This window comes from Drosophila ficusphila, unplaced genomic scaffold, assembly GCF_018152265.1.
Source record: "Drosophila ficusphila isolate 14025-0441.05 unplaced genomic scaffold, ASM1815226v1 contig_414, whole genome shotgun sequence".
NCBI lineage: Eukaryota > Metazoa > Arthropoda > Insecta > Diptera > Drosophilidae > Drosophila > Drosophila ficusphila.
The window spans coordinates 14,936,505-14,951,781 of record NW_025064328.1 but is presented as its reverse complement, the minus strand read 5'-3'; the positions used below and the strand labels follow the sequence as shown (position 1 = coordinate 14,951,781).

Sequence of the window (15,277 nt, the reverse complement as noted above, 5' to 3'; positions counted from 1 at the left end):
AATGAAAGATTGTTTTAAAAGATTTCGCTACATATTTTATTTAAATGGTCGGTAATTGTTTTGTATTTATTAATGAATTGGTTTCTTAACGTATAAATGTATTCATTTCATATTCCACGCGCTGATCAACAGTTTTTTTTTTATTCATCTCTTCATTTTCCTAATTTAAACGAATTTTCCGTGTTGGGTGCCAGGACAAACATGCAGTACACACGATCCGTGCCATAAATTAAGCTGTAAACTAATCACAATCTCTTACGATCCTAAAGTTGTACTGGAGTATGGGGTTCGCCAGGTGAGCGTTATCATCGCAAAGTTTTTGCTGCAATTGAAAGAGTAGAGGATTCACTGAATAAGCTTAAGTACAGCCCAAAAACCCACCTGCTCCAAGTCGTGGCTGGCGCGGAGCATGAAGTCCCGCAGGAAGAAGCCGCGGGCGGGCAGATCGAGGGCCAGGCTAAGTTTGTTCTTGCCCAGTTGCTTGAGGATCTTCACGCCGCTGGTGGCTGTGGCCTCGTCGTCCTCATTCAGCTGGGCGTTGGCACTGGGCTTGGCCTGGTCCTCGTCGATACAGATGGACCACTGAAGCGGTTTGTTTGAGCTGTAAGGAGTGTAGTCGTTTTATGTATATATGATATACATATAAACACGAGTATAATTGTACCTCAGGTGGAGCTCCAGACTGCTGGCCTGCAGATAACGCGACACCGGAACTGTGTAGCTGACGTTGAGGGAGGTGCCCGAAGTGGGACAGAATTGCTCCATGTCAATGGTGCGATTGTACTGGGCGGCCAGGACGCAACTAGACACACTCCAGCAGTCCAGCTGGAAAGGCGGCAGCACATTCTCATCCTTCGGGGCCTCATTCTGAACAGAGGCGGCCTGCACCAGCTGGTACACCGGATCGTCATTGGCTGCGACCACCGGCTCCGTCTCCTGGGAAAACTTCTTCGACAGGGCATCGGTGCTATGAGAACTCTTGCCCTGTATTCCTGGCTGGGCCTCGGCCAAAGTGTCGTTGCCAGCTGGCCCAGCGGGCTGCGTCTCAACAATGTCCGGATCTTGATCCTGCTCCTCGGCCGACTGGAGATCATCTTCCACGTGCTGCTCCTTCACATTGGCGTCCACATTGTCTGGCTGAGTCTGAATCGGAGGAAGCTCCTCGAAGCAAACGGACTGAGGATAACACGAAATGCATTACTAATTTGGAGGCCGATCATGCCAGTTGATGCCTACCTGACAATTATCGCTGACCGACTCGTCGCCGTTGCATTCGGCTGGCTGTCCAAAGACCGCCGTTTTCACGCTCTTCTGTCTAATCCAGTCCAGACTCCGTTGGCTGGCCGACCGCCTTCCCACATTGGACTCCCTCAGTCCAGAGGCCTGGTACTCAAAGCCATAAACCCCGGTAATCGGGTTGTCCACGGACTCGTTTGTGTTGCTCAGGTTCTGCAGGTCCAGGGCGTCCGGGTTGTCGCTGCTGTTCCGCAGCGGAATAGCCGGCGGCGGAACGTCCAGGGCCTGGGTCAGCGGACTCTGGGCGGGCTCGGTGCTCACCTTGTTAGTGGTCAGGGCCAAGTTCGCCGTGGGAGGCGACACCGTCTTGTAGACATGTGTGTAAACCGTTCCGGGGTTGAACTTCCGGATGGGATGGGCGGGGGCCGGGGCACTGGAGTCGTAGGCATCGGAGGCGGGGCTGGCGATCGTGCCAACCACCACGATGTGCTCGTCCAGCTTCAGCTGCGACTGTTTCTGCTGGGCATCGATGTCGATCGAGTTGTTCTCGAAGTCCTGCGGCAGGGGAATGGCCTGGGACGGCTTCTCCGTTGATGCTATTGTGTCGTTCAGGGAAGCCGGAGGAAGACTCCTCGCGGGAGCGGGCGGAGCCACGTGGACCGGCGCCGTGAGATGCAACTTCTGACCCGCCGCCTGACGCAGTACCTCCTGGGTGGGCGGCCACTTGCCCTTCTTGCTGTTGATGGTCTTGTTGGCAAACCGCGGAGCTGTCGTCGTGATGACGCCATGCTTGAGGCTCTGCTGCTGCTGCTGGCTGCTGGACACCTGCGGCTTGGTCAGCACCGCCGCCAGCTCCTCCGCCTCCTCCTCATTTCCAGAACGGGATCCGGGGGGTCGGCTGGTGCTGGTTGCGTACATCCTGCCTGACGACCACGGGCCGTGCGTCTTGTTTTTGAACAGCGTGTGCAGGTTGTGTAAGTAGTGCCGCTCCTCGTCGCTCAGGTGAGTGGACCCCGTCTCCGGCCGGAAAAGTCCGTTGCCGAAAACCGGGTAGCCGTCCATCTGCTGCTGTTTGTTGTGCTCTACGAAGTACAGCGTGGACACCGCCGCCAGGCTTGAATATAAAAAAAAGGTTATAAATATCGAATTGGCAACTTAAAAAGAGTTCAATTAATTAATTCATCATAATAGGAAAACGATTCAATTATAGTAAAATTTATTAGGTTATTAGAGGATTCAAACACAATGTATACTTTAAAACAAAAATGACTCTTACACATACAAAAGAAGGATTAATTGGAGAACCCGATGGGTTACCACTCACCAGGCTGCCATAACGATGATCAGCAGGAAAATGACGATCTGCAGCGATCGACTGGAGCAGACCTCGTACCCGTCCTTGCGGCTGCCGAAGGATTGGATGGCAGCGCGCTCCGGAAGGATGCAGCGCGGCTCCAGCAGGTCCTTGGCACGGAGTTGGAGGCTGTTCTGGGTGACATTGGCCCGCTCCAGGTGCTCGATGCGGGACTCCAGCGAGTAGGTCACCTTGCACAGCTCCTTGACGGCTCCGATGTTCTCCATCAGGATGCGGTCCTTTAAAGGGAGTAAGCGGTTAAGGTTAGGGGCTTAAGGCACTGAGCAAAGGACAGTTCCCACCTTGTTGACCAGTAGGAAGTTCTCGATGACGTTCCCGTTGGGCAGCACCACGCTGCCAGCCTCTTGCACCGCGTCCGGGATGACCTCGCGCACCTCCTGCGCAATCACGCCGGTGTCCTCGATCTCCCGGGTGTCGCTCTCCCGCCGGAGACCCGAGTGCACGGCGAACTCGGGCATGTAGCGGTACCGCACGATCCGGATCTTCTGCAGGTTGCGCAGCTGCACCGAGGTGTCCAGCTCGCCGATCTCCTGCTTGGCGCGACTGTCGCTCGGCTGGACGATGTGGCCGGACACCTTGAGGTTGCCATGCACTACCAGGCTCTCGTCCGGCCGGTCCGTGTTGATGCCCACGCGGCCTGCGTGGAACACGGACTCCTGGGTGAGCCCGCGCTGCCAGCACAGGTCCACGTCCGACTCGAACTGGCCCGGGTTCGAGGCGCGCACGATGATCTTCTCGCTGCCGTGGCTCACCACCGGGAAGTTGCCCGAGATGGTGTGCACGTGGAGGCCGACCACCAGCTGGAAGAAGCGCTGCTCGGGATTGGGGCGGCCCTTCTTACGCATGTTGTTGTTCGTCGTCTCCGAGAAGTGCAGGCGACCCACGGTGATCTTGCTGACGATGTGCTTCTGGAGATCGATGCTGTGGGAGGACGGGAAATGGTTAGCTTGCGATTCGGATCCTTAATTTACTAAAATTCCCTTTGTATGTTTAATCAATTCATTATCTTTACATGTTCATCTAGCTACTACACTTGCATTTCTGATATTTAGGAATTTGGTTTTGGATTGGTGGAGCTCTACTTACGGTACTGGGTAGAAGGCCTTCTTGGAGCGATCCGACTGGCTCTGCTCGACGCGGATCGTCTGGTTGGGCGCCTCGAACTTGACGCCGTAGAAATGCAAGTGGAAGGATTTGATTTTCTCGAAGCCGGACGGTGTCTTCACGAATTTGGCATCGCCCTGGAGGCGCGCATGGCAAGTAACCTGGAAGTGGTTCTTCTTCTGGCACACGTACGCGTCGTCCGAGACGCTGAAGTTGAATCCCTTGTCGGCGTCCACGCGGTAGTAGATCACGGACAGCTCCTGCAGGCTCTGGTCGAACAGCTTATGCCAGTTCTCCGGCTGGAATCCGTTGAACCGGATGCACTGCCCGCCCGCCGGGTCGCCCGCCTCGCTTCCGGACCCCGAACCCGATCCCGATCCCGAACCCGTTCCGGATGCCGCTCCGTTCGCCACTCCGCCGGACTGCCCGTCCAGGCTGTTCTCCGCCTGCGAATTCACGGCGGACAGGGCTGGCGACACGGAGGCGGAGCAGTGGGAGGGCGCCGGGGTGGGCGTGGCCAAGGAGTGGTGGGAGGCGCGCAGGGGACTCATCTGCAGGCCCGCGTCCACCTTGGGAGTGGGGGCGAAGTCCGGGCAGTCCAGCTGGGTGGACATCTTCCGCTTCCGCGACAACGAGTGCACCGGAGTGGAGGGAGCGGAGACGCGGTTGAGGGACAGCTGGCTGGTCCCGATCACCTGGACACGGTCGTCCAGTCCCAGGGCGGAGGTCAGGGTGCAGGTGGACAGGTTCTGGTAGCTGCCGGCTGCATACATCCCCGCCCCTACTCCGCTGTCGTAGTAGAGCATCTGGTCCTGCTCCTGGAGCTGCTGCTGGTGGGGATGTGTGGCGAACTGCTGCTCGCTCAGCTGGTGCTGCTGGTGCATCTGCTGCTGCTGCTGTTGCTGTTGCTGTTGCTGCTGCTGCTGCTGGTGGCACAGCAAGTTATTCGGACTCATGATCAGTCCGGACTCGTGCTTGATCCGCACGTCGGCCTGCGGGGCCGCGAAGTGGTGCTGCTGGTGCTGCGGAGGCGAGGCGTACTGGCCCAGGTCCGTTTGCAGGAGGCCCGGCTGGTGCTGCATGGGCGGCAGCCCCGGGTAGATGAGCTCCCGACCCGGCATCGCCATTCCGTGTGCCTCGCCCAGCGGACTGTAGGCGGGCTGCGAGTCCGGCGGACTCTCCGGCAGCTGCGGGTGCACGTGGCTCTGCGCCTGCGTCGCCACCGGCGCGCTGCCCACACGCCCGGAGCCACCCAGCTGGGCATCGAGGCCGTTCATGGGCGGTGTGTGCGGCGAGCCCATGTGGGAGTGGACTGCTCCGCCTCCCCCTCCTCCTCCGGCGGACAGGTGGGCATTGTGACCCAGCTGGATGCTGTCGTCGAGGGCTCCCTGCATCAACAGATCCAGATTGTCCATGCCATCGCTGTTTATGTCTTCCAGATCTTGGGGAGCTGTAACCACAAAGTGAAGTTAACAAATCAAATGAGATAATACGGTTTAAGATTAGCATTAAGATGAGAACAAAATAAATCTTGTAATCTACTTTAATAGTTTTTTGTTTTTAGGAACTTTTGATTAGTCCGAACGAAATTGAAGCAGAGGAATAAGTTCTTTAACTTTCCCAAATAGTGGCGGTTTGCCAGGAGGAAAAATATATAGTATAGATATAGCAACACAATCTAAAGATACGGGTATAAATATTTTTGGACCTAGCTAATGTAGGTGGGTATGCATTATACAAAAAATGGCAAAGAATCTAAAGTACAAAATGAGTTCTAAAGAACTAAGCTAAATAATAAACTAATCAGTGCGAAAGCCACTCCCCCGCTACGTAATTAAGGAGTAAACATGACATCCAATATCGGAGCGATTTGTATTATCTTTCAGAGTAGAGCGAAGTCCGGGAATCGCAAGCGACTCAGACGGCAAATCGAAATACCAGAAAAACAATTCACTTATAGAGAAATTAAATATCGCACGTTTTTGTGGGGGCGTTTACCATACCCCGAGATAATTATAGTTAAATAAACAGATTCGGGGCACTGAAAACAGTGAAAACAGGGAGCAGCCCGCTGATAAGCCCTGAAATTCCCGCTCTGTTTGATCGATACTTGGCCGAATAAATTGTTGACGTGCCGAATGTAAATTGTTGTGTAATTTATGCGGCTGCTTGGGGGATTATGTTAGCGTTTACCGTTCAAAGTCTTGGGATAGTCCATAGTTGATACTTCGGTTATCGGTCGCCAGGACTTATGGAGTGGCGTCTGCAGGACCAAAAACTCTTTCAGCACGAACGCTCCACAGCTCGGCAGCCCAAACGAATCGCACTGATGGCCAAGAAAGCTGGCTGCCAGCATCCATGGAAACAAAATGGAGTTTCGGTTTCAGTAACTCCTCGGTTTTGATGCATTCTGCTGCTGCCGTTCCGAATTAGCCGAGAAAACAATTATCTAACGCACGTATGAGCGAGCATACGGTTGATGCACTCTTCACAACTGGCTGAGCAGTGAAAATGCCTCGAAAACGAGCAAAAACTAATAATCAAACTATGAGGCCCAACTATGAGGCCCAGCTTACACCAAATCGAAACCAAGAGCGGTTCACATCGGCGTGGTAACCAGCTGAAAGCGCCGATGAAAACGAAACCTAATTGCCTGGAATAAAAATTAAAGCCCTAGAATTGGCGAAACCCCAGCAGCAGATCATCGTTTTACAGGGTTTTTAATCGCACTCAGTGTTTATGCAATTGTTCTCAGATCAATATTTTTACAAATGCTTTCGCAGCCCTCCGCATGCCCTTGATTATTCACTGAAAACTGTTTCCACAATCTCGGAACTTGGTTAATTGTCACTAATTTGCAAGCATTTATTATTTGGCTTTGTGACTTCGCGACACGTCGGATGTGGATTGGAAATATCTGAGCACTGACTGCGGCCAACGAAATCATAACCGGAGTGCAAATATTTGGGCTTCCGTCCCCCGGAGTCGGTTATTGATCAAACAACCTGCTCGTTTCGTGTGCCGCACAAGTGGCATGCAAATCCCAGCCAGTCGGGCCGAAATTGTTCAGAAATGTATTAAACGATTCCAGCTATCATGTAGCCTTATTGTCCCATTCTGAGTCTTTGTGGGTGTACGAGATGCAGAGTGTCAAAATTCAAATCTAGATACCCTTGCTAAATCTTAAAGTAATTACAATTTCAAATGAAAAAATGAAAAGAATCTTCAATGTAAGCTAAGGGCGACAAACTATATACATCTCCAAAAAACTTCGTCTTCGTTTTAAAGGTATTCCTTATTCTGCCATCTCAATGGATAGTTCCTAATCTAGAAATCCGAATACAGTATTTTAAGCGCTTGCTGGTTAGAGTATCTATAATTTTCGGATGGCCCTTTCCTCTGTTATATCTATTTTCGGTAGCCACTTTGGTTGTCAATGACGAGGAGAGTCGAACCAGCCTTCAACGGGGCCACAGCAAGGACCCCATTTGAATTGGAATTAGTTATCCTTGCCGAAAATATGCACATAAACACTTGTGGTAATTGAATGGATTTGCAAGTCGAGTTTCGAAAGGTTTTACTTACAGAGTTCGAAGAAATCAAGGTCCATATTCGGGTCACTTCAGAAGCATCCTGTCTACGTGGCTACAGCATGACTGGTGATCGGTCTATAAAAAATGAGAGAGATGTGCCCATGAGCCGTCGGCCTTGCCTCTTGAAATTTCCACTGACATTGCAGCCAAATTTGATGGAAGTGTTGAAGTTGGACAACATAGCAAGATTAGCCTTATCACATTCGTAAAGTAGAACAAACCCAGTTTATTCTAAACATATCAGAAGTAAGGTTTCCTCGTAGAATCAGCTCACAAGAGAGATTTATTGAAATGGGTTTTTAATATTTTTTTCATTTAACGATAAATGTTTTAAAAAAAGAGCAAACAGATTGGTGGAAAATTCCCCTGTCAAGTTCGGAGTTTATTTAAGGTTCGCGTTCGAAGAATCCGAGGTAAAGAATTAAACAACTATGCATTTAAAATCATTCATTTATTACCATCCCAAAAATTTTGAACGCAGATCGTGACTAATAAACAATCAATAGAAAATAAATTATTTAAGCCATTAAACTTTATAATCCTTAATTTGGAAGCGGAATAATTTTAAAGTGGAATGCTCTGCTTCACCTTGTATATATCCACACTTAAGTTAGAGTTAAAATTATAAATTATAAATAAATTATAAAATTAGTTAATGTATTAAAATAAACCCTTTTATAAAGAAGATAAAAGAAATTGTGCAACATTTTGTTGAAGGAAACCTTCCCTTTACTCAGAACAATGCATAGATCGGCGTGCAAATACATATGTCTGCTTCAATGCAACACACTGGCAAATGTGTATGTATGTGTGTACGCAGACTTGATATCTCAATGTCTGGCATCGGAAGAACGCAAAAAACACAAGTGCCAGATAAGCAATTCGCGATTCCAACTCTGCGACGTCTGATCCGCAGCATTATCCGCTTTTCAGTGGGGGCCGCAAAACGACACGAATTGATCCGTTGTGCAGCAGCAACTCATTTGCATCGAATCCAACACGTGACACTCAACTTGAAGTGCATAATTGTATCGTAAGTGACACACTGCTGGGTTACTTAGAAATGCAAACTAAAATAGAGTGCCTAGAGGGGAATTCCTGCGCAGATACGCTCTAAAGTAGGCAACAAAAGGTGGGCAGTCCCGCTTGGCGTATGCGCAATGTCGAGGGATCTGGGAGAAGTGGCCTAAAACAAGATTTTCGAGTGAAAAAGTAGGTGTATTCAATTCGTAATAAACTACGCACAGCCTTGGTTCGATTCCCTAATACGATGCGATAGCCGCTGACGGCTGAAAGTGGTTTCTGAAGCCAGACTTTGCCTCCGCTTTGTCATGGCTGTTTTGTCGCAATGATTTGATTGAATTAACGCCTTGGATTTCATACATATAGACATGTAGACGGGCTGTTTGCCCGTCGGATAAAGAACGCTTCCTCCTATAATAATATAATGAAATGCTCAAGTGATTTGATTTAGTCGGCGGCAGGGCAACTAAAAATAAATCCAACCGAAAACCAGAATCACGATCGTGACGAGAGTTTCACTTGAAGATGACAGCAAATGGCAGAAAAAACCTGTAGTTGTCCGGCGATTGATTTGTTGTTCGCCGTTTCTATTACGGAGTCGGAAGTTGGCATCGTGGCTTTTTGCAGGGCGCTTGACTTCTTCGCTTTTCGAAGCGTCGTGGCTTTAACCTCATCCTTGAGGCTTTGGGGCTTTGGCATTCGCAAATTGGCTGGCTCATCATGCCGGAGCATTTAGCGTTTTATTAGCATTTCAATAAATCCAGCGAGACCAAACTGTACGACATCTCGCGCTCTAAAAAATGGCGTGCGGCGGGGTAAAAAAAAGCGATTGCACGTAAGCAACGGTCAAATTGAGCCATAAATATGAATAAATTGTATTTTGTTTTTGTGCTAATTGCCGCTGGCATGGGATTCACTCGGCCAACAAGTCAATTATAACTAGCACTCATTTGTTGGCCAAAATCTCGAACCCATGACTTTAATTTGGCCAGCGAGCCCAACCCACAGCCCAGTTGGGATAATCAAGATGTTTGGCAAAGGCGTCAATAATTAATGGAATTAGCACCGACTGCCTAACTTTATGGCCAAATATCGGAGCAGTGATCGCACTCGAAAGCACATATTTCACCAGATTTTTGGACGGTCTATAAGATCCCTTAACGGAAGTGCGTCATATAACATTACTCAAGAAGTGATAACACAGTTGACAAAATCAAAAATGTAGCAAACCACTCTTAGGATTTAATTTGAATTGCAAATTTGCCGGATGCGAGAAAAGAAAGTCGAGGCTTGGCCAATGCCAGGAACGGAATATTCCATTTGTTATTGATCGCATATTTAGCATCTTTTTCGGATTCCAGTTAAACGGATCCGACCAGAACCCCCTCCCCCGCCCATTAGCGCAAAAATAAACTATGCTAAACAGCTTTCTGAGCCGAGGTGGCTCTTCTTAGCCATCTAGATTGTTATTTATAAGTATCGCCGCGCGTTTTGCCTGATTTTTTTTCTCAACTTTTACATATTATTGCCGCTACGCTGTGGACCGGGGGTCTTTAGGGGGGTCTGCTCTTTCGGTTTCTGTTTTTTCGTTTGTTTTTCTGTTACTGTTGCTGGTGCTCGAAAACCTGAACCAACCGGGCGACTTTTATGTCTTGGCCCGATGCTGTTGCGAGCGTCTTTTTGGGCTATGGGACACGTTTTTGCTGTTTGCCTTTATTTTGCCTGATCTTTTTGTGTGCTTTTGCGCTTGGCACAGGTTGAAACGAAGATCGAAGTAATCTTAGAGTGGTTGGAACCCGGAGCATGGCGATCGAACTAATGAAATGAAGACGTGCACTTGGCGACGGCAAAAACAAAGCCGAAGCTCAAAGAAAAACAAATAAATAACTCAGAAAAACCCCATGCCGCATTCTTATTGTTGTTACTGAATGAAAGGCGAACTACGCTTTTCGATTTTTCAGTGGGAGGCTGGGCCCATTGTTTCGGTTTATTCTTTACAGATTTGACAAGATTTGGGGTTACGTATACGCCGCACTGGCTGCCAACACACTTGCACGCCAGTGAAATCGTTAAATCACTCGTTTTGCACAGGTTTAACTGGGTTTTTATTTAGAATTTGCGTATTTTCCAGACGCTCTCTTTCAGTATGGTTGTTTAATATTAGTTTTAATATTTGATCGCTGCGGAGGGGCGGGTCTTCCCCTGGTTTTCGTTTTCGTTAATAAAGATCTTAGTTTAGCTAAAGTCGCCTTTAAATTAGTCACACTCACACTCGCACAAATTGCCGTTACTTTGATTGTTTACGAATCTTTTGCCTTGTTGTGTCGTTTGTCGTTTTATAGTAACTATTATTTGTGTTTCACGCTCCGTATACTCGATGCAGCTGCTGTTAAGATCGCGCCTTACAAAAAACTCTGCCTTTCGGTTTCAATCGCCGCCTCTCTCGATTCTCCCCGGTTTACCGCGATTTTCTCACGCCCGAGCGACTATATCCAAATCCGTTGGAGTGCAGACCTCAACTAACCGATCGCTCAGGTCTCCACACGCTACGCCGTCCGCTCACTTCCAGTTCGGGCTCTCCCGAAAGCCGCTCTGGTCGATCAAGCGCGGCTTCAGGGGTTGCCACTGCGACTGCAGATCGGTGCAACGGTTCTCCCAGTTGATTAAAAAATAACAATTTTTTTAAATATCATACATTATCATTTAGCAAATGATTGTTTAAATTAGGAGAAATAACCGGAAGCTTTATGATCTTAGAATTTAATTGTGATCTATTCACAAATATTTAAACTATCTGCAGATTGAGGCAACGGTGTTTCTAAAAGATTCAAGAATTTATTTCAGTCCAGTTCAATAAAAGTATGAATTCTAAATTTATAGATCAACCTTACTTAAATTTCCTAAAATATTGCAAGGGTAAAAAAACTTTTAACAGGTGTTTTTGCTACCTCGTCTTTGCTACCCTGTAGGCAAATATTCTTCGGCAAGAAACGACTTGCAGCTTTACTGGCGCCAAAAGCACCGACAACCCTGGATAATCGCTCTTGTAGGTTCTCTCGCAGCGAGAAATTGATAAATCGCAGCCAGCGTTTGTTAAGAAAAAATGTAAATTAAATTATAACTAGCGGCGGCAACAATGGGCTTAAGTAAAACCCGGCCCCTGTGCTTAGTGCACCAGCTCTCACGCAATTAGCGTACCGCACGGTCCTCACCGCCCGCGATACTCGCCGGCATGAGCTTCTGCTCGGATTTAACCCCTCCGGACTCTGGTGTCACCTCCTTCCACTCCTCCGACTGGTGTCGCTGTAATGATATGTGCGCGGATCGGATCCCCCGACTGATCAGCGCTTCCAACTTAACGTCGCTTAATGGAGTTGTTGTTCTTGCTGGAAAGCCCATTTTAGGTGGCTTCGCAGATTGAATTAATCTCCTGATTTATGTAAATTACACTTATTCGTATTACTCAATTGGTTACTTAATATTCATGGTCTGGCAAAGCAAGAACGGTTCTGTTTGTTCAAATGGTCTTTTACATATTAAATTTTTGGATAAAACTAAGCTAAAACATGAGTCACATGATAGAAATTCGCAACTAGCGTAACTAATGCCAAAGATCCAAACCTGGCGTATCTAATAACCATTGAAATAAATTCCATCATGCATTCTGTGTAACATGTTGGGGATCCTATCTACACATCCTCTTTATATTTGTAATGTTGTTTTTTATGCTAACAATTTGAAGCAACATAAGTACATTTAAACTATAAACATTTGCATTTTAGGCTACATCGTAGGCCTTCAGTAGTTTATCCAGCAAAGCCGGATTCTTATCAGGCCAGTTTTTGATGGCGCTTAAAATAGACGATACCACTGTAAAAGGGGATGACAGAAGATTATTATAAAAGAAATATTTCATTTTAGTTTAGGTGAAATGCTTACTTTTCTTTTCCTCGGCTGACATTAGCATTGCCAAAATGGTAAACTCATCATTTTTGCTGATCTCCAGGAGAACGGCTGCCGTGGTTGGCTCCTTATTTGGTACATAATAGTCCTGAACGGTGCGTAGAAGGTCCGCAAAAGTATCCGAATCGAACCCAGCGCCCAAGACCTTGCACAGATGCGGCACTTCAATGGATTTTAAGTAATGGTACTTCTGAGAAGCAGTCAACTCCTTCCAAGTGACATGAAACTGAGCTGTGCCGGTAGGCGCTGGCGGCAATGAGCGCTATAAAAGGGATGATTTAATAATAATTTATTCTTTTTTTTAAAAGTTAGCTCACCTCAGACTGATTGACTGTCATTTCGTTGTCCTTTGAAAAAGGTTCAGTCTTTTCAGTTTTACCTGCAAAGACTTTTGCCGCCTTGACATCTGTGCCAGGTTTTTCGAAAGTTTTGTGTGAGGGGTCAGGGCTCTGAATTTTTGCAGTCTCGACAGCCGCTTTTTGGGAGGAGCTTGGTTTTATCCCCCTCTCAGTTTCTGTCTTTCTTTCTAAGTTACTCTTTTTTTCTTTAGTGGACTCCATTAATGAAGTTACATTAGCTGGATTCTGCTTATTTTCTTTAACTGAGGCCTTAACAATTGGCTCAGCTTTGGAAAGGGTCTCCTTTGCTGGTATTTGCTTCACATCTGCCTTTTTGATTTCCTCGAACGACCCGCAGTTACTATTAAAAATTTTGTCTATGTCCTCATCTGAGATGCGTAGTTTGCTGCTTTCATCGTTGGTGCCGCGAGGGGATACCACATCAACAATTGGCACACGTCGCATTGACTTTTTGGAACGTTTGTAAGCGGGCTTATCGAAGGGCAAGATGTCGATCAGTCCTGGACGATCAGGAGTGAAGTTTGGACCGCTTTTGGTGGCTGAAAGTATACCGATTGGATACAAAATATTGCAATTGTTTAAAAAATAAAACGGCAATTATATTTATTGCTTACCATTTTTGCGCAGACGATCGTTGATCCGAGCCAGACTCTTTTTGGCCTCGATGTTTTTGGGCTCGATGGCCAACACAGTGGTGCAGTCCTTAAGGGCCTCCATGTTGTTTCCTAAGGACTCGTTGGCCTGCATCCGTCGGTAGTATGCTTTAACGCAGAGCTTGTCCAGAGAAATGGCTGCCTCGCAGTCTTCCACGCAGAGGTCATAGCTGCAAAATATACAGGGCTTAGTAAAGAAGGATTCAGAATATTCTAGAACACTACTACCGCTCCTGTTTGAGATAGCACAGTGCCCTGTTTATGTAATATATAGGATCCTGCGAATAGACGTTAATGGCCTCGGAGTAGGTCTCGATAGCCCTGTCGTATTCCGCCAGCTTTACATAACTATTTCCGCGATCCTTTATATCGTTGGCCTTTTTGTGCTGCTGGGCCACAGGATCCAATGGCAAGTCTTGCTTTTCCGTGGGGGTGCTGGCCGCCGAGCTGCTCGAGCCCTCCTTTTGTGACTTGTCTGACTTTCCATGACTGCGCACTGGTATGTCCTACAGGAAATGGACTGACTTTTAATATTTTCCAGGAATAATCCAGCAACTTCGTACTTACCTTATTGGCGGCAGACGCCGGCGCATTCTTAAGTTCCTTTTCTTTACTCTTAATGTCCTGCTCCCACGAATACAGCTCTTTCACAGAGTTCTGGTACTCCCGCGCATTCTGACGCACCTGTCGCTGCAACTCGAAGGCCTTTTCTTGTCCACTCATCCTGGTTTCTTTTTCTCTTAGTTTTGACAAATATTAAATGACAATTTTTGTTATTTTTGTTGCTAGCGCTTACTTAAATGGTCTGGCAGCACTGTTTATCGGCAGTTGCTGTTTCATTAACCAGAGTATGTGACACCACTTTCAGTTTATCGATAATTATATCGGTAATCGGTCATCAAAAGCCCTGGGAACAGCTGTTTTTGTTATGATAAAGTTGTTTTGAAAAATCTGGCTTAAAATTATGGTTTTTGCCACAGATAAAAATAATTAATAGGAACTAGCTAACAATGCTGAGGTTGTGTCTCTCCCCACGAACAGCAGGTGGCTCTTATATGCGTAAGTAAGGACTCGCTGGCCACATTGTTGTTATATAAAGTTAAAATTTTTTCACTGCGCAGTTTTTCCCACGAAAAACAAAAAAAAGCGGAAACACATTATGAGGTTCTGAATGTACGTAGGGATTGCACTTCCCGAGAAGTCCGCGATGCCTTTGTCCAGCTATCCAAGTTGGTAGGTACCTCTGGGAATTGTTTTTACATCTCTTAATCCCAGTTTCCCTTCAGTATCATCCAGATGCCAAGAGCAATGCTGTTTGTCCTGAGAGAACCGCTCGGTTTGTTCAGATTTCTGAGGCCTATAAAACCCTGATAAAGCCGCAGAAGCGAAGGGACTACGATGACAGCCTGTTGTGGCAACCGAGTCGATCGGATCGAAGTCCTGTAGGCGATACCGGTAATCCCGGCCAGCCGTGGGATGTGAAACCTAACTATGATCCCAATCCAGGACCCTACTATGGCATCCGGGGTCTAAAGAGGGTCTCTAACTGGCAAGTTGCGCTTGTTTTAATGGCTCTCGGGGTTTTAGGTGCTGTTTTTGGCTTCACCTCCGTCAGGTAAGTAAACGGATGATAGTTTCTTGAACTTGCTTTTATTGGAGTTGTTTTAACACCTTAACAGGACCTCTTTTCGATTAAATCGCCAGAGCCAAGATGAAATCTCCGCAGAGGCGAATTCCCACCACGCAGCCGTTGTGGCAGATGCGCAAAAGTACGGAAACGAGGAGCAGGTACGGCGCATGGTTGACCGAATGTCCAGGAGTCCTTTCAACCAAACATCGGCTAAGTGAAATCCTCTTCGTTTTGACCAAATTAAACGTGATAGCAGATAGATATTTTTGATAGTTTTCTTTTGGTTCAAGGCAAAATTAAACAATTTTGTCGACCTTGGCAGCCGACTTGCAAACTGTGCA

General features: G+C 47.4%; 3 protein-coding genes across 6 annotated transcripts; 1 reads left to right on the top strand and 2 right to left on the bottom strand.

The window, feature by feature from the left end:
• Positions 1 to 9: 9 nt before the first annotated feature.
• Positions 10 to 10,860, bottom strand: LOC108090894. 3 transcript variants are annotated; one of them, XM_017189801.2, is made up of 9 exons: positions 10,602 to 10,860; positions 7,301 to 7,383; positions 3,698 to 5,165; positions 2,893 to 3,532; positions 2,561 to 2,829; positions 1,237 to 2,350; positions 665 to 1,176; positions 382 to 601; positions 10 to 322 (listed from the first exon to the last, which is right to left on the bottom strand). In XM_017189801.2, exons 2-9 carry the CDS (start codon positions 7,323 to 7,325, stop codon positions 242 to 244), a joined length of 4,329 nt encoding a protein of 1,442 aa, XP_017045290.1. In that variant the 5' UTR covers positions 7,326 to 7,383; positions 10,602 to 10,860; the 3' UTR covers positions 10 to 241. The 3 variants fall into 3 exon arrangements, with proteins under 3 accessions (XP_017045290.1, XP_017045291.1, XP_017045289.1); XM_017189802.2 differs by lacking the exon at positions 7,301 to 7,383; XM_017189800.2 differs by lacking the exons at positions 7,301 to 7,383; positions 10,602 to 10,860 and adding an exon at positions 5,909 to 6,642.
• A 1,133-nt stretch (positions 10,861 to 11,993) lies between these two features.
• On the bottom strand, positions 11,994 to 14,195 carry LOC108090887 (RNA polymerase II-associated protein 3). Of its 2 annotated transcripts, XM_043208128.1 has the most exons (7): positions 14,103 to 14,195; positions 13,874 to 14,045; positions 13,535 to 13,812; positions 13,268 to 13,476; positions 12,612 to 13,192; positions 12,271 to 12,556; positions 11,994 to 12,201 (listed from the first exon to the last, which is right to left on the bottom strand). In XM_043208128.1, the coding sequence occupies exons 1-7, from the start codon at positions 14,144 to 14,146 to the stop codon at positions 12,110 to 12,112; spliced, it is 1,662 nt and encodes a 553-aa protein (XP_043064063.1). In that variant the 5' UTR covers positions 14,147 to 14,195; the 3' UTR covers positions 11,994 to 12,109. The 2 variants fall into 2 exon arrangements, with proteins under 2 accessions (XP_043064063.1, XP_017045278.2); XM_017189789.2 differs by having other exon boundaries at positions 13,874 to 14,110.
• Positions 14,196 to 15,197, top strand: LOC108090889 (dnaJ-like protein 60). The gene is made up of 4 exons (XM_017189792.2): positions 14,196 to 14,369; positions 14,428 to 14,539; positions 14,593 to 14,921; positions 14,986 to 15,197. Exons 1-4 carry the CDS (start codon positions 14,317 to 14,319, stop codon positions 15,152 to 15,154), a joined length of 663 nt encoding a protein of 220 aa, XP_017045281.2. The 5' UTR covers positions 14,196 to 14,316; the 3' UTR covers positions 15,155 to 15,197.
• Positions 15,198 to 15,277: the final 80 nt, after the last annotated feature.